Source organism: Nycticebus coucang, chromosome 6 (genome assembly GCF_027406575.1).
Source record: "Nycticebus coucang isolate mNycCou1 chromosome 6, mNycCou1.pri, whole genome shotgun sequence".
NCBI classification, from domain to species: Eukaryota; Metazoa; Chordata; class Mammalia; order Primates; family Lorisidae; genus Nycticebus; species Nycticebus coucang.
Genome location: NC_069785.1, coordinates 33062112 through 33082616, shown reverse-complemented (window position 1 = coordinate 33082616; position 20505 = coordinate 33062112). Strand labels below are relative to the sequence as shown.

General features: G+C 47.6%; 3 protein-coding genes and 1 pseudogene across 9 annotated transcripts; 3 read left to right on the top strand and 1 right to left on the bottom strand.

Moving 5' to 3' along the window:
- The first annotated feature begins 2149 nt into the window (after positions 1-2149).
- On the top strand, positions 2150-4961 carry TPPP2 (tubulin polymerization promoting protein family member 2). 4 transcript variants are annotated; one of them, XM_053593989.1, is made up of 4 exons: positions 2150-2741; positions 3429-3607; positions 3838-3991; positions 4687-4961. In XM_053593989.1, exons 2-4 carry the CDS (start codon positions 3435-3437, stop codon positions 4867-4869), a joined length of 510 nt encoding a protein of 169 aa, XP_053449964.1. In that variant the 5' UTR covers positions 2150-2741; positions 3429-3434; the 3' UTR covers positions 4870-4961. The 4 variants fall into 4 exon arrangements, with proteins under 4 accessions (XP_053449964.1, XP_053449961.1, XP_053449962.1 ...); XM_053593986.1 differs by having other exon boundaries at positions 2150-2934; XM_053593987.1 differs by having other exon boundaries at positions 2150-2934; positions 3379-3607.
- Positions 4962-6858: 1897 nt separating this feature from the next.
- Positions 6859-7770, bottom strand: RNASE13 (ribonuclease A family member 13 (inactive)). Its single transcript, XM_053593985.1, has 2 exons — positions 7582-7770; positions 6859-7325 (listed from the first exon to the last, which is right to left on the bottom strand). Exon 2 carries the CDS (start codon positions 7318-7320, stop codon positions 6859-6861), a length of 462 nt encoding a protein of 153 aa, XP_053449960.1. The 5' UTR covers positions 7321-7325; positions 7582-7770.
- Positions 7770-13742, top strand: LOC128587619 (protein yippee-like 5; annotated as a pseudogene). The gene is made up of 2 exons (XR_008380623.1): positions 7770-12074; positions 12797-13742. The product of XR_008380623.1 is annotated as a protein yippee-like 5 (transcript).
- Positions 13743-18561: 4819 nt separating this feature from the next.
- On the top strand, positions 18562-19720 carry RNASE7 (ribonuclease A family member 7). 3 transcript variants are annotated; one of them, XM_053593983.1, is made up of 2 exons: positions 18562-18676; positions 19129-19720. In XM_053593983.1, the coding sequence occupies exon 2, from the start codon at positions 19131-19133 to the stop codon at positions 19608-19610; it is 480 nt and encodes a 159-aa protein (XP_053449958.1). In that variant the 5' UTR covers positions 18562-18676; positions 19129-19130; the 3' UTR covers positions 19611-19720. The 3 variants fall into 3 exon arrangements, with proteins under 3 accessions (XP_053449958.1, XP_053449959.1, XP_053449957.1); XM_053593984.1 differs by having other exon boundaries at positions 18583-18693; XM_053593982.1 differs by having other exon boundaries at positions 18587-18651; positions 19093-19720.
- Positions 19721-20505: the final 785 nt, after the last annotated feature.

Here is a 20505-nt window from a genome sequence, read left to right as displayed (position 1 = left end):
CAATATTTGAGTGGGAAAGCAGGGCATTCTATGCAGGCCAAGAAAGAACATGAGGAACAGTTCAGAAGCAAAAATACATAAGTCTCTTTGGAGAATCAAACAGTAGCTATACTATGTGCAAGACACTCCCGGTATATTAGGTAAGTATTATTGTTCTCACTTTCCAGATGAGGAAACTGAAACTCAGAAAAGTTTAGTGACTGGCCCAAGGCCATCCATCTAGTAAATGACATTTCTAGGATTCAAATCCCCACCCGATCTATTCTACTCCAGGGACTATGCTCTTTCCACTACCAGGTAGCCTCTCAAGTGTATAGCAAGTAAGCCATTATGGCCCCAGCTGAAGAATAATGTTGATGAGAGGTGGGTAATGTTTGATAAGGTAGATTGGGGCCAAGGTGTGCAGGTCCTTGAGTGCTAGGCAAAAAGACCTGGCAACGAAGGGTCTTAGTATGTTCTTGATGCATAGGATGTTCTTAAGCAGGAATAATAGAAAATACTGGCCAGGCAGTGTGGCTCACACCTGTAATCCCAGAACTCTGGGAGACCAAGGCAGGCGGATCCCTTGAGCTCCAGAGTTTGAGACCAGCCTGAACAAAAGCAAGGCCCCATCTCTACTAAAAATAAAAAAAAATTAGCAGGGTATTATGGCAGGAACTTGTAATCCCAGCTACTTGGGAAGCTTAGGTAGGAGGATCACGGGAACCCAGGAGTTTGAGGTTGCTGTGAACTAGGTTGAGGCCATGAAACTCTAACTTGGTCAACAGTGTGAGAGACTCTGTCTCAAGAAGAAAAAAAGAAAATACTGTCCTGTGATAATTAATCTGATGGGGGTGGGTAATAGAGATGGCTATGAGTGAGTGAGAGCAAAACATAAGACTTAGAAAAGAGGTCATTTAGAAGCCAAGGTAGTTCATCCAGGTATTAGACGATAAGAGCTTGACTAAGGCTGGAAGTTATAAAAATGGAAAGAAAGGAATAGGCTTGTAAGACAAGGGGGAAAAGGTTTCTAGGAACTGATGATGGATTGTTAGATGGAAAGGGGTGGAAAGTCACCAATCTACTTTTTATTTTAGTATCCCTGAAGTTCATTTGTCTATAGATCTTCTGGTCAGAGAAAAGGCCAAGGAGAGAAACACCTGAGGAACATCTTCAACCTGCATGGAAACTCACCCAGAAGATTGTCAGAGTCTGAGACTCACCCTCACTCTGGACCAATTTACCCTGACCTGCCTACCTCTGTTACACTCTTGAGTCTCTTTCCCTACTGGACCAAACATTGGAAACCATTTAAGGTTTCTGGGAGTTGGTCTTTTAAAGCCAGTTGAATTCTCCATGGTGGTCACTACCTGTGCCTGGAGACTAGAAAAGGATGCCAGTCTGTTTTCATTAATCCCTTCTGCTGTTGTCTGAATGTTCATATCCCCTTAAAATTAATATATTAAAATCCTAACTTCTGGGGTGGTGCCTGTGGCTCAGTGGGTAGTGTGGCCGGACCCATATACCTAGGATGGCGGGTTCAAACCCGGCCCCTGCCAAACTGCAACAAAAAATAGCCGGGCGTTTTGGCAGTTGCCTGTGATCCCAGCTACTTGGGAGGCTGAGGCAAAAGAATTGCCTAAGCCCAGGAGTTGGAGGTTGCTGAGAGCTGTGATGCCACGGCACTCTACTGAAGGCAACAAAGTGAAACTCTGTCTCAAAAAAAAAAAAAAAAAATCCTAACTTCTGGCCAGGTGTGGTGGCTCATGCCTCAAATCCTACTACTCCAGGAGGCCAAGGTGGGAGGATCACTTGAGCTTGGGAGTTCAAGACCAGCCTGAGCAAGAGCAAGACCCTGTCTCTACAAAAAATGGAAAAAAATTAGCTGGGAATAGTGGCAAGTGCCTGTAGTCTTAGCTACTCAGGAGGCTAAAGCAAGAGGATCGCTTGAACCCAGGAGTTTGAGATTGCTGTGTGCTAGGCTGATGCCATAGCACTGTAGCCTGGGCAACAGAATGGCCTAAATAAATAAATAGGTCAGACGTAGTGACTCATGCCTATAATCCCAGCACTTGGGAGGCTGAGGTGCATGGATTGCCTGAGCTCACAGGTTCAAGACCAACACGAGCTATAGCGAGACCCCATCTCTAAAAATAGTCAGGAGCCTGTAGTCCCAGCTACTTGGGAGGCTGAGGCAAGAGAATCACTTAAGCCCAGGAGTTTGAGGTTGCTGTGAGCTATGTAGCCACAGCACTCTACCCAAGGATGACAAAGTGAGACTCTGTCTTAAATAAATAAATCCTAACTTCCAAGATGATGGTATTATTACCACATGTAAAAGACTGAAACTGGACCCACACTTTTCACCGCTTACAAAAATTAACTCACAATGGCTAAAAGATTTAAATCTAAGAAACAAAATGATAAAAAAAAAAAAAATCCTATAAAAAAGCATGGGAAAATCTTTTGATGATATTAGCCTGGGGAAAGATTTTATGAAGAAGACTCCATTGGTAGTCATAACAACAATATGATGGTATTAGGTATTAGGAGGTGGGACCTTTGGGAACTTGATTAGGTTTCATGAGGGCAGAGCCCTCATGAGTGGGATTAGTGCCCTTATAAATAGGCCCAAGAGAGCTCGTTTACCCCCTGCATGAGAGGACACAGCAGGAAGGCATCACCTATGGACCAGAAAGCAGCCCTCACCAGACACTGAATCTACCAGCACCTTGACCGTAGACTTGCCAGCCTCTAGAACTGTGAGAAATAATTTTCTGTTGTTTATAAGTCACATAGTTTGTGATATTTTGTTATAGCATCCCAAATGGGCTAAAGCACCTTCCCTGGGCTTGCCTCAGCTTTTGTTGTGGGGGAGAGCAGAAGGCAGTTGAACCAGGACCCAGAGGATTGATAAGTGGGGCTGAAATAATGGAAGTTTGGTCATCGGAAAAGGTCAGAAGGTTGGCAACTTGTTTAGTTCACTATGCAAAGTAGGGAGACCATAAGCCCTCCTCCAAAGGCAGGAGCCAGGAATGATGTCACATAAGCATTGCTGAGGTCACAGAAGCTTGCCTATTCTCCCCTCTGTCTCCTCATTGCCACCCAGTCTCCCCAGCCACCTGCCTCCTACACATATCCACACATACATACAAAGGCTAGGAAGGGTCAAATACCATCCAGGCACTCTTAGGTACACAAAGGTGATGAGGAAATGGGGGATTATTCAGTATATAGGATCTTCCCCAGCATTCCCAGTGCTGGGAAGGGGAGGCTCATGTTGTGGCCGTGGTAGGTGGCATGGGGGCAGGGGTACAGGGGAGGGAGCGGCAGGGACAAAGGGATTTGTTTCTCTTGCCAATTGATTTAATATTAACATTCATCCTCATTACTTGTCAGTCCTCCCTTCTTATCCCTGAGGTTCCCCCCCTTCCCTCCCCCACCTCTAGCTGACCATGGCATCTGAAGCAGAGAAAACATTCAAGAAGTTCGCTGTCTTTGGAGACTCCTCAAGCAATGGCACTGAAATAAATAACAAGAACTTCTCCAAGCTGTGCAAAGACTGTGGCATCATGGATGGCAAGACGGTCACCTCCACAGATGTGGACATTGTGTTCAACAAAGTCAAGTGAGGAATTGCAGACACAGGGGTAGGGGTTAGGAGAACGAGCCATGGGAGGGTCACCTGCTTCGCCACAGAACGTTGCAGTGGGCCTACCAAGCACTTACAGGGTGTCAGCACTGTGGTGTTCTCTGAGACACACGATGATGGGACAAAAAGAGGCCAAACCTAAGTAGGTCCTTGGAAGGTAATGAGTTCATGCTATAAAGTTCCTGGATTTTTGTCTGATTGACCAGGGCCAAGAATGCCCGAACCATCACATTTCAGCAATTCTCAGAAGCAATGAAGGAACTGGCCCAGAAGCGGTTCAAGGAAAAGAGCCCAGATGAAGGCCTGCAGGGCATTTATAAACTCATGGAGGGCAAGGATCCAGCCACCACTGGTGTTACTGTGAGTGACAGTCTTCACCTCTACCCTGGAGTCTATTTCCCTAGATCTCTACTGTTCCAGTCTCACCTCCAGCCCACCAGGGTCCCTAATCCAGCCAATAGTTGTGACTGTAGGGACAAAAACTGTGTGGTCCACTGTTAGTGCTGGAAACAGACTTTAGAAATCATCTATTCATTTCAGAGGTAAAGAAGCTGTGGCCCAGACAGGGGAAGTACTTGCCTAAAGTCCATAGCCATTTTAATAGTAGATTCAGACTCACTCCCAAGTCTCCAGTATCTGAGCCAGACAACTAGGGCTTGCTGGCTTCTGAGGGCATTAGTGTAGAGGACTTGGTACTGATCCCCACTCCTCTTCCTATTCTCATTTAAGGTTTAATCTGTGGCTTCCTGCCTCTCACCTACCCTCTTCCTTTATTGTCCCCTCTGCTAAAAGCTCCTTCTGCTCTCATGTTGGGTCTAGGAATGAGGTCCTCACACAGCAGCCTGCTCAGAATAACTCCTCTGTATTCTGGACTCCCCTTCCCTTATGAATGGATGGCTCTGGCTAGAGCGTGTGCCCACAGCTGCATCTGGGCCCTAAGAGAAGCAGTCCCATGCCCAAGGCAGAGTAAGAGCTCTAAGCACTAGTTCCAAGTATCTCAAGGCCATCTTGGGGAGGGGGAGGAAGAGAGCTCAAATCCATTATTTGGCCCATAGAAAGCAACAACAGTGGGTGCAGTGGACCGTTTGACCGACACCAGCAAGTACACCGGCAGCCACAAGGAGCGCTTTGATGAGAGTGGCAAGGGCAAGGGCATCGCAGGACGGGAAGAGACGACTGATAACTCAGGCTATGTGAGTGGCTACAAGGGTGCTGGCACCTATGACAAGAAGAATTAGGCAGGAGCCTCATCTTAGCCTAGTAGCCCCCAACCCTGCATCTTTAACACCAAGGAGCTGGAGAAACAATAAACATCTGAGTGTGCAGCAGCTAATGAGTTCTGTTCAATGAGGGTGAGGCACAGATGGGCCCCGGGGCAGAGACAGGGAGAAGGGACAGTCCAGGGAGTCAGGGTCTTCAGCCACACTCCCTCTCATCTACTTAGCCCCATGGGTACCAGCCATAAGTTAGCAATTCCCTCAACAAGAACAGGATTGGAGGATACGTTTGGAGATAAGAGATAAACCAGATGCAAAGGCAAAAGTATTTGTTACTTGTGTTCACATGTCACTGGTGTCCACCCCACCCCTCCCAAAATGGAGTAGCAACTCCTGATATGTTGACCCAGATGCCACTCGTTAGACCCTTCCCTGCCCATCCACTTTCCCTCTTTTGATGGAAGAGAAATGGAAGCCAGCTGGGGTAGCCTGACTCCTATTACAAATTTGTTCTACAGCTGGGGGAAGGGAGAATCCCCCCACCCCCACTTTTTTTTTTTACACTGTTGACCTGGGTAGAGTACCATGTCATCAACCTAGCTCACAGTAAACTCAAACTCTTAGGCTCAAGAGATCATCTTGTCTCTTGACTCCCTCCACTATGCCTGGCTAGTTTTTTCTATTTTTAGTAGAAACAGGATCTTGCCCTTGCTCAGGCTGGTCTGGAACTCCTGAGCTCAACTATTCCACTCACCTCTGGGCTCCTAAAGTGCTAGAATTACAGGCTGAGCCACCACACCCTGTGGCAATCCCTTTTCAACGCTCAGCCCAGACGTGAGGTTTACCTGCCTCACCTCCATCATGGTCCACATGGAACAGCAGCTCTTCCTGGCTGCCACAGGTAGCCCAGGAAGGTGCTCAGAGGTGGGTGGCTACCAGGACTCCGAGAGCAGGAGTCGTGGTGCACTGGGGAGAAAGGAGTTAAATCAGAATGGAGTCAGATGTGTGCTTTTAACTTTTTATTTTGAAATAAATACAGATTCACAGGAAGTTACAAAAAACAATATGGAGAAGTCTCCTGTGCCCTTTACTCAAGTTTCTCCCAATGGTTATATCTCATATAATTCACATGTGGTTTAAAACTTTACATGACCATCAGTATCTAGAGGTTTACACACACACTCATAAAAAAAAATTCACATGACCAGAGCTGGGCCTGGCTCATCCCTGCCTGGTCACGGGCAGACCCTGGAGTCTGGGATTTGGGAGGAGCTACTGGAAGAGAGGGGAAGCACGAACCTTCAGAGGGGAGAGGGGGACGATACCTTGAAACTCCAGCCAGCTAAGGTGAGAAAGAAGGCAGGAAAAGAGGTTGGAGAAGGGAAGGCAGGGTGACTAAGGGCTGTTGGGACAGACTGCGCTGGGCTCGTGGCAGGAGGAGGGAGCCAAGGACAGTGGCGTGAAGGGAGAAGCAATGATTTCTCAGAGAGGAGCAGGCTGGGAACTGAGAAGTCTGTGGGGAAGGGAGGCCCAAGTGAGTGTGAGGCCTCGGGGAGCTTCCTGCAGCTAGAGTTACCCAGTGTGTGAGTGTGTGAGAGGAAGGCATTATGAGGGAAACGGGGACGCCGAGCCAAAGAAGGGTGGTGGGGCTGGGAGGTGAGACACAGGCTGGTGCCTGTTGCCATGGTGTGAGCTGAGGCCTGGGCCTCCATCCAGGATTTAGGATCTGGCCCAGGGGTGGACAGTTACTGCCAAGTGGACAGAGTAAGCTTCTTGGGTGGGTTTTACTGTGTCTCAGAGAAGGAGGATGGGGGTGGGGACTGGTAGACAAGTTGGAAAGCTCTTAGAAGACAGGACAACTCTGCAGGGTGATCAAAGCCTTGGACATTTCACACCTGCCTCGGAGTCAGGAAGAAAGTATTTTGTAGGCATCAGAGTTTTGGAAATGGGGACAGGCTGCCTTGTGACAGAGCTGGGGGAGAATGGGGGGTGGCTCAGCAATTAAATTCCCTAAAAGTAGCCAATGATGCCCATTGGTTCACCCTCATACTTGCAGGAGCAGAGCAGGTAGAGCCTTCGGTTGCTGAGGGTGCTAGTGTAGCAGCAGCTGGTGGGTGGCTGTCTGAGTGCCAGGGTGCAGACCGTGAGTGGGAAGGAATCCTGGGTGAGGGTGCAGTATTCATTGTAGTTCTCGCAGAAGCTCTCACTGAGCTTGCAGGTCCTCACAATGGCGTTCCAAGGTGTATGTACCACGTAGTAGGTCTTTGGGCAATTCCAGGTTTGCATCTTGCCCCGCACGTAGGCCATCAGACCATTGCAGTAGCCCTGGAAACCCTCTGGATAGCTGACCCTGGGGTAGTCTATGTGTAAAGTGCGGAAGTTCTGGACGGCAATCTGCTCCTTGATGTCCTCCGCCAAAATTGGCCCCCAAACCAGCTGGCAGATAAGGAGCTGGGCGGCCACTGGTGCCATTCCTCCTGCGGGCAGAGTTAAGGTGTTGGAGGCAGGGGTGGGCCTAGAGTGGCTGGCTGTCCCTTCCCAGAACCTTTTGCATTCCCCAGCCTTCCCTGTCTGCCTTCCCTACCCTCTAAGAGCTGGACAGTACCTCAAAGTTCATCCTGCCCAAGTCCTCATGACCAGAAAGATGAGCTGCTTGCCCAAGGCCACCCAGCTAATCAGCCACCTCCAGCCATCCCTCCATTCCCTTGGTCCACCACAGGGTTTCAGCCTCACCCAGTCCAGGAGCTGCCACACTTGCAGGATAAATGCTCACTGGTCCTCCAGTGAGAGGCTTTTCCCAATTATCCTTGGCCTTGGCACCTTTTCTAATAAACAATTCAGAGAGTATAGAAGGAACAGGCTGGTCTGGTAATTCTCTAAAGGCTGGGAGAAAGGATGGGAGCGGAAGACTGCTGGTGGGGGCAGGGGTTCTTCTTGCCTGATGTCAAGGAAAGCCCAGAGGTGAGAAGAGGCTAGAAAGGTTTCTGGGTAAAGACCAGTGGAGGAGGAGGGAGTTCCCCCTGTGCTGAGGACCCCCTGTGCTGAGGGGGTTGGATGGGTGGGAGGAAAGAGACATTGCTATTGGGTCTCTTCCCCTCTGGTGTCATCAGAACACTTAGCTCCAACCTCCTTGCCAGAAGTCTCTAAGTTCCTGGGCTTGCTTTGATGTTTTCTCTAGCCCATAAGCTTTTCCCCTGTGGCAAAGTAAGAAGAAAAGGACTGTCCTGTTTCTGAAGAACAAAGTGCTTATTATTCCTGACTTTTGGAGAACAGAGGGTCCACCACTCTCATCCCACACATGGGAGCCCAGCAGGCCACGTACATAGAGGCCTCCCACCAAAGTGCCAAGCTGAGAATCAAAGCCCTCTGCATGGACTCCCCATGGTCCCTGTCATCAGCTCACTCCTGTCACACCGACACCCCTCACCTGTGATCTTAGGCCCTGTCAGAGTCCACGCCGTCCTGGAAGTTTGTTCATGCTGACTCTGAAAGCTCCGACTTGGCAGGTTGGGCTTGACACCAAAACCCTGCCTTGAGGGCCCCAGAGCCTCGCTGGCCTCCTATCATCTGCCCCTACTTCAACCTGAGAGGAGGAGAAGGAGGAGGAAGAGGAGGAGGAGGAGGAGAAGGACCCGTGCTCACTGGAGCCCGCCAGTCCCAGCCCTTGACTTCCACAGGCCTCTCAGCCTTGTCTCCCTGCAGGGCACTTCCCAGGCCTGGGGCTTCCTCCTAGAACAGCCCTGGAGAGCAGGAGAGGGGAGTCAGAACGCACAGAGGGGAGTGCGCCAGGGTCCGCAGTATGATCACAGAAATAGTAAGGGGCGAGGCTGCAGAGAGACGTGGTGTTCTTCATTCACAGCCCTGTAAACTGGCACTTTCTGACAGCACAAACCAGAGTCCCAAACTGAATCCATCTTCCCTACAACTTGCTGGTCTTCCTGGGTTATCTGTCTCAATTTCCTCAGGGTCCTATGCAAGAAACCTCAGAGTAATCTAGACCCCTCGGCCTCTCTAACCCCAACCCCTGGGGGGCTTTCCTGCATGGTGGTTAAGATGGAGGCTCCCCAGTGAAAGACATCAGGAGTCAGACCCTGGCTCTGCAGCTTACATGCTGCATCCACCAGTCTAAGTTTATCAAACCACTTACACTTCCATTTATTCATCTGTTCGTGAGAATAGTATTTCATACCTCATGGTGGTGTAAACATTTATTAAGATGTATTTTAAGAGGGTGGTGCCTGGAGCTCAGTGAGTAGGGCACCGGCTCCATATACCGAGAGTGGAGGGTTCAAACCCGGCCCCAGCCAAACTGCAACAACAAAAAAAATAGCCGGGTGTTGTGGCAGGAGCCTGTGGTCCCAGCTACTCGGGAGGCTGAGGCAAGAGAATCGCCTAAGCCCAAGAGCTGGAGGTTGCTGTGAGCTGCGACGCAACAGCACTCTGCCAAGAGTGACAAAGTGAGACTCTGTCTCTAAAAAAAAACAAGATGTATTTTAAGAGCTTTTAGTGCAGTGCTTAGCATATAGTGAATACTCAATATGACATGAGTCCAGCCATCATGCAGCCCTGACACTCTTCTCTACAACTCTTCCTAAGCCTGTCTCTTCCATTCCTATGTCTTTTCCTGCTCAGGCTATTTTCTCTCCTGAACATCACATTTTCTAACTCCAGTAAGGCCCAGCCAAATCTATCGTTTACGTAGGTGCCAGGGAAAAAACATGTAGCCCCTTCCTTTGTCAAAAACTCAGAAGTAGCTTCTGTAGCCTAAACTACATCTCCTAGGACATAAGCCCGTCCATGATCGTGCTCTTGCCCACGTCTGCAGCTGCATCTCCCTCCCTGTCCTGCTTCGCAGCTTGTGCCCCCACTCTTCTCCCTGCTGTGCTATCCCTCTACCTGGAATGCTGCTCTTCCCCCTCCTTTCTCTTTCACCCCATCCATTCGACAGAGCTAACTCAACCCAGAGGTTCCACTTACAAAGCCCCTGCTTAGAAGACCTCCCCAGGAAGTATGCACAGTCATACAGTGCAGAGAGAGCCCACACAGGCAGGTGGTTCAATAAGACACCACTGAGCGGGTGGTGCCTGACTTGGCTGACTCAAGTCTTTGCTTTGAGGAAACCAGCCACATTATGGTCCCTCCCTGGCCCTTCAAGGCTGCAGCTTTCCTAAGAAGAGAAAGGGATTTTATTTCTCTATTTTTTTTTGAGACAGTCTCACTTTGTTGCCCTCGGTGTAGTGCCGCGGCATCACAGCTCACGGCAACCTCAAACTCTTGAGCTGAAGTGATTCTCTTGCCTCAGCCTCCCCAGACACCCATCACAATGCCTGGCTATTTTTAGAGACGGGGTCTCACTCTTGCTCAGGCTGGTCTCAAACTCTGAGCTCAAGCAATGTACCTCTCTTGGCTTCCCAGAGTGCTAGGATTACAAGTGTGAGCCACCACATCCAGCCTGAGAAAGGGCTTTTTGATGCTTCTTGGTTCTCCTAGTCCTTTGTTTCCCAGCTTGCCCATCACCACTCTTCACTCCCCAACCCACCCTTACTCACCTCTTCACACATGATTAAGGAAACTGAACAGCACATTGTGGAGGATTTCAGACTTAATATTACTTGACCTGTTAAGATTCTCTTCTGTAAAACTTATAGACTCATAAATGTGTAAGAATAAAATGAGACAGCAAGCATGCAAGTGCTTTTAATAATTAATATATAAATGGATGACTAGATAATGGTCTTCCCGGTTCTATACTAACTCACTTTTCACATCTACAAAGCCTCTTTTAGTCCCCAAGCAAGCCTTGTGACAGCACCTTCATCCATTCCCACGCCTGCTCTGCCAATCTAGAGCTCCCTCAAACTTCTGGCTTAGCATTCATCTCCATGAAGTTTTTTATGATTACTTTAAAACAATTTTTTTTTTTGAGATACCCTGGGTGTCTCCCTGGGTTGAGAGCTGTGACACCATCATAGCTCACTGAAACCTCCCTACTGTAATCCTAACACTTTGGGAGGCCAGGGAAGTTGGATTGCTTGAGCTCAGGAGTTCAAGACCAGGCTGAACAAGAGCTAACCATCTCTGTGACTTGATGGTGATCCTACTTAGGACTGAGATCATTCAGGAGCAGAGTGAATGCCTGCTATAAGTTGAATCAGTTAGCATCATACGCAAGGTACTATATGTTATGTCATATGAGATTTATCAGAAACAAAGAGAGAGGGAAATTAACAGGTAGTCCTAGTTTTCTGAGAATTGACAGTCTAAATTGGAGGAAGACAATAAATAGGTATGAGGTATGACAACTAAGTTCACGAACTCATTCTAGAAAAAGTGCTACATACCTCATTGCTGAATATCACTACAACCACTTTCAAAAGTCTCCCCTTGAGAACCTATGTACCAATACTAGTGCCTAGTCCACCCTTCAAAGCAATTTTGGAACTCCTTTTTTTTTTTTTTTGAGACAGAGCCTCAAGCTGTCACCCTGGGTAGCGTGCTGTGACATCGCAGCTCACAGCAACCTCCAACTCCTGGGCTCAAGCAATTCTCCTTCCTCCATCTCCCAAGTAGCTGGGACTACAGGTGCCCACCACAGCACCTGGCTATTTTTTTGGTTGCAGCCGTCATTGTTGTTTGGCAGGCCTGGGCTGGATTCAAAACCACCAGCTCAGATGTATGTGGCTGGCGCCTTAGCTGCTTGAGCCACAGGTGCCAAGCCTTGTTTTTTGTTTTTTTAACACAGAGTATCACTCTGTCATCCTGGGTAGAATGCCTTGGCATCAGCCTAGCTCACAGCAAACTCAAACTTTTGGTTTCAAATGATCCTTCTGCCTCAGCCTCCCAAGTAGCTGACATGACAGGCTGGTCTCAAACTCCTGAGCTCAGAGTGCTAGGATTACAGGTATGACCCACCATACCTGGCTGATTTTAGAACTCTTTTTCTGGAATGGCCAACACAGCTGTCATCATATTGTCTTATCAAAATGTCTTCCTTTCGGGGCTTCATCCCAGCTGAGGAGCAAAGAGCCGCTGGCAGCCGCAGATCTCACCACAGCTCAGGGTTTTTAGAATTTCAGTTATAAAAATGGGCAGAATTTTCCTTGATCATATTGGTAGTACCCAACTGTTTTCTTGTGCAAACTTGTGATATGATTCTGACCAACCAGTCAGAACTCATCTCCACTCGGTTCACAGGCACTACTGGCAGGACATTTCTTTTTAACAAGGTAGTTAAATATTTTCAGTAAAACCAGCCTGGGTTAAGTTTATAGGTGGGGGAGGAGGTCCATGGCACTTTAGTAGAGAAGCAGCTCCTCCCCAGGTTAATGAGGCCATACCTCTCCCTCCCACTCCAGTTAGTAACAGCCCAACTCAGCCTAGCCCTTGGGGGCCCTTTATTGAAACAACTCACAGAACAGTATTTGAGATAGACAGTGTTGGCCGGCTAAACCTCAGGGGCTGAGAAGTCAAGTCCCAGCATCCATTACAGCCCTAGGGGAGGCTTCCTCCATGAATGTAACCAGACCTGAGCAGCCTCAGGGGCTGGAGGGTGGGTGGTCCATACATAGAGGCAATAAGAGCACTTGGAATAAGGGTGGCCCTGCAGCGCTGCCTTAGGCTGGGGTCCCCCCAGAGTCTGACAGTTCTGGCATCAGTAGGATGGCAGGTGCACCCTCAGCTGCTTTTATGAGCTCGCTCTTCCACACAGAGCTGCATCTAAGAGAGAGAGAAAAACAGCCATGAGTCAGCCAGGGCACCTACCCTGGGCCCACCAAGGTTAAGGGAAAGGAGAGAGAGGAAAAACCTTACACTGTACATCGCCTAGTTTTCTCCCCTGAGCCTTGATCTGTAAGTCCCCCAACAAGACCTCACTTAAGCATCCCCTAAATAAAGTTTCTGTGGTCCCCATGAAGCTTACCTTTAAAAAAAAAAAAAAAAAAAGAACAAGGTAGTTAACCTGCAATATAGTGAAGTTCAAGATTGGGTCACGCTCACTAGCTGCCACTTGGTTCAAGATGTGAGCTGCAAAAACTGCAATAGCAAACCGGGATGGATCTATGAGTTTGCCCCTGAAGACAGCCAGCGTTATAAGGAAGCCCATGTGATCCTGGAACGTGCTCTAGTTCGAGAGAGTGAGGGCTTTGAGGAGTATGTACCATCTGATAACTCTTGAAGAAAAAGAGAGAAATCCATCTTTTCTCAGGTCTCCTTCACTGAAAACAAAAATCTGCTTACATACACTGTCATCTTAGCATCAGAGTCGGATTCATGAACTGTCCGCAGAGGTTGTGAGAATCCAAGATGGAACCTTTCTTTCTTTCTTTTTTTTTTTAATTTTGTATTTTCCATCCAACAGCAGTGTGTAGAGAGAATATTATGCAGATGCCATTAATTTTTTTCCCCCATGTTTACATCTTGAGGAAAAAAAGATGTAAACACATCTTACATAGCTGCAGCTATGTGGTGGGCTATGTAAGGAAAAATAGCTGAGCTATTAGAGTGAAGAAGTGTATTCTATGTAAATTTTGAAAGGAAAATATGTCAAAAGCATGGTTTTTAAACTTGGGCTTCATTTTAAAACTTTTTTTTTTAACCCAGTTATTTCACTTGATTTGCTAGCTTCAGAGAAGAGATCCAAATCTGTGCCCAGAGCTAAAGGCTCAGTGTTAGCATGGCTTGTGCTGGCCAGCATGCCATATTCTTGTTGGAGATGAACCATAGCACCAGAGCCCATTCTTCCCTGTCAGTCTTGACCCAAAGATGTCACCATTCCTAGTTATTTGTTACCACATAATTGGTGTTGATTGGAAACTTTTCTGAAATGGGCAGAATTGCTTGGTTGTCTTTTTTCCATGTAACTTAAACATAGTAATATAAATAAAGTAATAGTTGGATGTTAAAAAAAAATGTCTTCCTTTCAATATTTCATTTATCTTCAGGTGAAGAAAAAAGACATTGGTGGCCAGAGAAGGTAAGTGGGGGAGGGTGCTCCAATATAGTTATTTACTTGACTAAAAATGCCCTCACAGACAGTGCTGTGTGAGCCGGTGTATTGTCGTGATGCAAGAGCCATAAATTGTTGCCCATGATTTTCAGTTAAGATGATCCTGTTTCTCTATTGATGTTTACTTGGTCTGCTAGGCTTCTCACAGTTAGCTGATGATTTTGATGCACAACTGAATGATTTTGCAATGCCTGCTTGTTACTGGCCTCCCTGATCTTTCTTCATCAATGATGCTTTCTCGTCCCCAGAAAAACACTTTTAATCCATTTGTACACTGCCAGTTTCTTCGTGGCATCATCCCCATAAACTTGGACTAACATGTTCCTAATTTCATTTCCACTCTTGCCAATTTTAACAAGAAATTTACAAATGTTTGTTCATTGCTCTAATTCAAGTTCCAATATTCTTGCACAGCACACAAAAACATGCCACAATAATGAATATCTCTCAGCAAGACACTGCCACATGTCCACATGAACACAACTGTGAGATCCTAATATACAAATGTTATAAAACCTTACTGAGTTGTTTGTACAGTGCTGCCAATGTAAGCTCATGGTAGCAAGTTCACAAACTTAACTGTCACCTCATATAAAGAAATAACCAATAATTCAAGGCAGGAAATTATACATCTTGAAGACAATAGTGCTATAGGAATTTAGAGGTGAGAAAGATGTCTCTGGGAGGATCAAAAAAAGTTTTCCTAAAGGTTCACCCTATGGTCTTGGGATGGATCCCGTGGGGTAGATAGGAATTCAGTGTAGATACAGAGGATTATGAAAGATATGTTTGACAAAGGGGAGAAAACCAGTCTGGGCAGGTCAAGGCATTCAGTAGGAGAAAATTCAGAGATAAAGCTAGAAAGATAGAGGCTGGGTGTAGTGGCTCATGCCTGTAGTCCTAGCACTATGGGAGGCCGAGGTGGGCAGATTGCTTGAACTGACACGTTCAAGACCAGCCTGAGCAAGAATAAGACCCCATCTCTAAAAATAGCCAGGTGTTGTGGTGGGCACCTGTAATCCCAGTTACCAGGGAGGCTGAGGCAAAAGAATCCCTCGAGCCAAGAGTTTGAGGTTGCTATGAGCTATGATGCCACAACACTCTACCAAGAGAGACAAACTGAAACCCTGTCTAAAAAAAAAAAGTTAGAAAGACAGGTTTGCCACATTGGGGTGACCCTGACTATCAGGCTAACAAAGTTATACTTTATTCTGTACATAAATGGAGAGCTGGCAAGGGCTCATGAAACTGTGACTCTGCTTACCCCCAGACCAGGTCCCTCTTTCCTCCATCCTGACTTGTCTAACGGCATTGGTGTGGGAGCCAAGGATTCCACCCTTCTCTCAGTGCAGCCTCCTCCAGACCCACAGCTGTTCCAGGAAAGGTCATGGGAATTCAGAGACCTAAAGCCAATCTTGCATCTAACCCCACCTTGCTGCATGTTTCATTTTCTCAGTCAAGAAAAATGAGCCCATTGCCTTTATTTATCCAAGGGCAACAAAATTAGGATACCAGAACTTGGATCTGCCCCTGTTTTGAAGGAAATGCTCCTGGGCTTTCCATTGGTATCCAGAGGCCGTGTGGAACTCCGGAAGAGAGAGGGAGAGGCTCAACTCTGAAGGGTGGGCACCAATCCAGGCCCGGCCTGCCTCCCTTCCAGCCCTCTCCCTCCCTCCCTATGCAGGCCAGAGGAAGCAGCAGCTGTTGTCCTGTGGGGAAGACAGGCAGAGGTCCACCTGGCACTGTTGGGATTTTCACAAAACCCTCCCCAGTTTAAACACACACACAACAGATTGGGGAGAGGTTGGGCCAACAACAGTGACTATAGTGATAAAATGAGAAGGAGGCTGGAATTGAGGTTGTTGGTGTGAAGGGCTTTCTTCCCTCCTGTCTTCTCTCCTCCCATTTTGTCTTCTGCTCTCCCCCTGTAAGTTTCTATACAGAGAAGACTCCCTGAAAGTCCTTGGCCTGATACCCGACTGCTTTTGTTCTCCCTACCCTTGTCCCCCTTCCCTCATCTTTTTTTGTTGCCCCACAAACGCAGTGAAGATAAAATGGCAAAATTATCCTAGCCAAGTACAAAGTGAAGCAGATCCTGGAGGCTGGACAGTGCAGGCAAACAAACAAAATAGCCTCCTTTATCCAAATAATTGAGGCAAAGCAAAGGTTTCAGTTTGAATTGCACAGATGGTAGGTTCAACTCTTGCACTTCAATTTTCATATGCCAACTTAAACCTTTATTGTCTTTTCCTTTTGACCTGGGACAGTAGGGTCATGTTTATTTCACACAGTTCTAAGGCAGCCTTCTGGAGAGCCCAGCATAATGGAGATGAAGAGGAAAGTGGGATAATTATAATGACAGGAAAACACATGAGCAGAGGGCAGTTCATATCGTGGTCTGGAAACATCTCACTCTAGGATAATGGGAAGTGGAAAAAGACTGGGTTTGGAATGTAGATGAGCTCTCAGCCTCTCCCTCAGCGTTCACTGCCGGGTTAAACTGGACTGACTGTGTCTTTAGGCGACAGATCCACAGTCTACTTTAAACCATAGATATCTCCTAACATCTGTGTTTCTGTGGCACCGTGGAAATGATACTGTACCCAGAAGTTCATTCTGCAGAGATTCAGGTACCTTACAAAGAAGTGAAAAGGAGCCAAGGCCTTGCTGAGAGCGAACCAGAAGAACCAGAGGCCTGTGTGAACTTGTACTTGACTATCTTTTGCCATCTAGTGGCGTTTCCCATCTCCAACCCCGCTTTCCTTCTTAACACCCTTCACCCTGACCTACAGCTGTGCTCTCCACCTACAAAATTATGTCCTCCTAGCCTCGAGACAAACACCCCATCTTCCTAACTTGAAATCCTGACTTCTGGACCAGAACATAAACCTTATGATCAGGATAGTATTTATGTGACCTCTCTACAGGCATAATCCACACCGCAGATTAACCTTTTACTCCTCTGCTCAAAACCCTCCCAGGGTGGCTCGGCACCTGTGGCTCAAGAAGCTAAGGTGCTAGCCACATACACCTGAGCTGGTGGGTTCGAATCCAGCCTGGCCTGCCAAACAACAATGACGGCTGCAACCAAAAAAATAGCCGGGCATTGTGGCGGACGCCTGTAGCCCTAGCTACTTGGGAGGCAGAGGCAAGAGAATCACTTGAGCCCAGGAATTGGAGGTTGCTGTGAGCTGTGATGCCACAGCACTCTACCCAGGGCGACAGCTTGAGGCTCTGTCTCAAAAAAAAAAAAAAAAAAAAAAACCTCTCCCAGGTCTCCCTATTGTGCCTGCAGTCGCAGTCACAACCCTTCTGGTGGTATCATCTAAGGTTTCCCATGACCTTGCCTGTGGTCCCTCTCTGAACCCCTCTTTTTGTCCTATCCAGCCACATTGGGCACCTTCCTTCTCCTCCAACCCCCTAGACATCCGTCTGTTCTAGAGCCTTTGCAGTGCTCTTCTCTTTACCTGGAACATTCTTCCTCCAGACAAATCCAAGTTCACTCTCTCATCTTCAACTCTCTGTCCTAGATTTACATACTTACAACTCTGTCCCCTACATAGAAATCACTGCCCTCCAACACTCATCCTGTTCCACCTTTTTCTTAGCAATTACCATTTTGAGCAAAATATATACTTATTTTTTACTGTCTTTCCCAAGTGGAATGTAAGCTCCACAAAGGTTTTTGTCTCTTTTGTTCACTGATATATCCCAAATACCTTGGCACATAGGAGGTACTCAGTAAATTCTGTTGACAACATCAATGAAGCATACTTACCGCTTACAGGTAAATTCTGAAAACAAAAATACTCTTCATCTCAGTTTTCCTGGCCTTCCCACCCACAAATCACGAGGCTTCTCTGCCTCAGCATATCATTTCTCCTAAGTGTCACGTTCTAAGCTCATGGGAGCCCCAGAGCAGCACTGACCCCGACTCTTCTCCACACAGCTTTTACCACCACAAAGAATAGGACATACAAAAGTGAAGGAAGGGTTAAGAAAGGGTGTTAAAAATAAACAACAACAACAGCATTTTCAAACACAAACATTTGGACAGGGTTGAAGTTTTGCAACTTTCAATAAATAAGGAAAGGGAAAAGTAAAGCTGAGAGGTGTTGGGTAGCCTTGGTTGACACCTGGAATTGGAAGGGCCCAGAGGAATGAATTCTTGTGGAATAGCTAAGCTATTGGGGATATCACTGGACACCTTGGTGGTGCTAAGTCATCCATGTCCTTTGTCTCCGCCATCTCCTCAGAAGGAAAGGCAGTATCCCCGGGTGACAAGGAATCATAAAAAGCAACTCTCTAGGCTGTTTTATCTGTGCCTCAGAACAGATTAAGAGAAAGAGCAATCCTTAACACAACAGTGACTGGCTGTTCCCAGGATCATGGACCAGAAGTGCGTAAGGAGATAAATGACAACTCTCTGTGAAATTAATTTGGGTTGATTTATTAAAGAGTCATTAAAACCATGTGGCCAGAGGCAGTCCTTGAATGCAAGGATTCAAGCTTCCGCGTTGCTGAACTGTCTGGGCAGGTACAGGTATCCATAGGTATCCACTTACTATATATGGGACATGTAAGTGGAAAGGCATGAACCTGATTCATTTCCTGATCCAGGGACTGTTCCCCAGCCCTCCCTCAAATAAAAGCCGCCTAGCGCAGGCAGGCTCTTAAGACTACAGGCCGTGAGAAAAAGCACTCAGAAGTCCAAGAGCCCAGCAGTGCTTGGACACAGCCTCAGTCCTCGAAGCAAGAGTCACAGCACGAGGACTACGGTGCAACTGTGGCAAGACCTGGTGAGGAGAGGACACAAAGAAGGAGGTATTGGTTCTGACCTGGTGAGAGTGCCCTCAGATGAATGATAATGGACAAGGAAAGGACTTGACTGAGGGGAGATGAGGACTCACAAGGGGGATGGGGAGGGTGGTGTGGGAGATGGAAGTACAGAATGAAAAAGAATGGGGACGCAGAGGAGATGGGAACGAGGACGTGGAGGGGATGAGACACAGATGTGGGGAACATGGGGTCACAAAAGAGACTTGGGAGAGGAGATGGAACCAAGAGCAGGAGACAACTGGGACAGAGTGAAGGCAGCAGGGCTACAAGGCCGGGAGGATGGGGCCACAGTGGTTGAGTGCACAGAGGGAGAGGAAGAAGTGAGAGACAGAGTGACGACAGGACACAGTAGGATAGGGAGATGGGTGACCTGCTAGAATACTTCCTGCTTTCTGCCCTAGAGACCTCAGCTCTCCATTCTTATTGCTTCCCAAGAGATATGGCACCAGCCAGAACAGGATTCTGCCCTCTGCTGCTGCTGCTATTGCTGCTGCTGCTGGGGCTGTGGGTGGCCGAGATCCCAGTCAGTGCCAAGCCCAGTCACATGACTTCATCCCAGTGGTTTGAAACTCAGCACGTGCAGCCCCGCCCTCGAGCATGCAACTCAGCAATGGGCAACATCAACAAGCACAAAAAACATTGCAAAGACCGCAACACCTTCCTGCATGAATCCTTCTCCAGTGTGGCTGCCAACTGCCAGACCCCCAAAATGACCTGCAAGAATGGCCGTAAGAACTGCCACCAGAGCCGTGGGTCCGTGTCCCTGACCTTGTGTGACCACACCTCAGGGAAGTATCCCAACTGCAGGTACAAAGAGAAGCACCTGAACAAGTCTTACATAGTGGCCTGTGACCCTCCCCAGAAAAGGGACTCCCAGCCATTCCCGCTGGTTCCTGTGCACTTGGAAAAAATCCTTTAGGTTTCCAGACTGCCTCACTCTTTGGCTGAGGCTGAATTCCTTCTGTAGGCCTCTGCACTACTTCTCTCCTCCTCCACTCAGAGCACTGACTTCTCCTCATCTCTTGGGACTCTTCCTGGTTCAGCCTCTTCTGGGAGGCTGAGGGGGAACCAAGGCTGACACTCACTGAGCTGAGCTCCAGAGGAAATGGTCTTCCATCTTTTTGTTGCTGTTTTCCCACAATCTTATCCCCCAGAGGGGATAATGAGCAAACTCAGGGGTGTGAATTCCCTGGTCTATATCCTGGTATATCTCTCCCCTGTCCTGTGTTACCATGGCAGCATGACAAGCGGAGGAAAGAAACGGAAAGGAGTGGGAGGGGCCTGTGGCTCAAGGAGTAGGGCACCGGCCCCATATATGGGGGGAGCAGGGGGCAGGGGGTGTTCAAGGCGGGCCCCTGCCAAAACAGCAAAAAAAAAAGTGAGAAAGAAATGGAAAGGGGACACATGGGATTTATGCATAGAGCTGTTCCATTCCTAGACTTCCCCAGCTCTGATGTGACAGTGAGGTGACCCGTGTGGAGAGAGGTGCCCAGAAGGCAAGAAGACAAAGACACACCACTTTGTATTTATACAGCACCTCCTGCTCTTTGTGTATATCCACGTGAATCCTCTAATCCTTTGTGACAGAGACAGGACAGGAATGACTTTTTTTTTTGTTTTGCTTAGCAGGCCCGGGTATGAGGAAATTGAGATTTCAAAAATTGTAGTTAGTTAAAGAGCTTGCCTAATTGGTTAGTAGCATAACCTGGACTTGAACCTAAGTCTTCTTACTATAAATACAGTGCACTTTCTACTAATACCATTTGGAAAAGAGAGGAGAGACCATTCCAGGGACAAGAGAAGAACTAGGTAAG

Coding starts and splice junctions, on each gene's coding strand:
- TPPP2 (XM_053593986.1), top strand. CDS start 2,911: ATGGAAGTTTGGTCATCGGAAAAG. Junction 3,608..3,837: donor ATTGTGTTCAACAAAGTCAA/GTGAGGAATTGC, acceptor CTGATTGACCAG/GGCCAAGAATGCCCGAACCA. Junction 3,992..4,686: donor CAGCCACCACTGGTGTTACT/GTGAGTGACAGT, acceptor TTTGGCCCATAG/AAAGCAACAACAGTGGGTGC.
- RNASE13 (XM_053593985.1), bottom strand. CDS start 7,320: ATGGCACCAGTGGCCGCCCAGCTCCTTATCTGCCAGCTGGTTTGGGGG.
- RNASE7 (XM_053593983.1), top strand. CDS start 19,131: ATGGCACCAGCCAGAACAGGATTCTGCCCTCTGCTGCTGCTGCTATTG.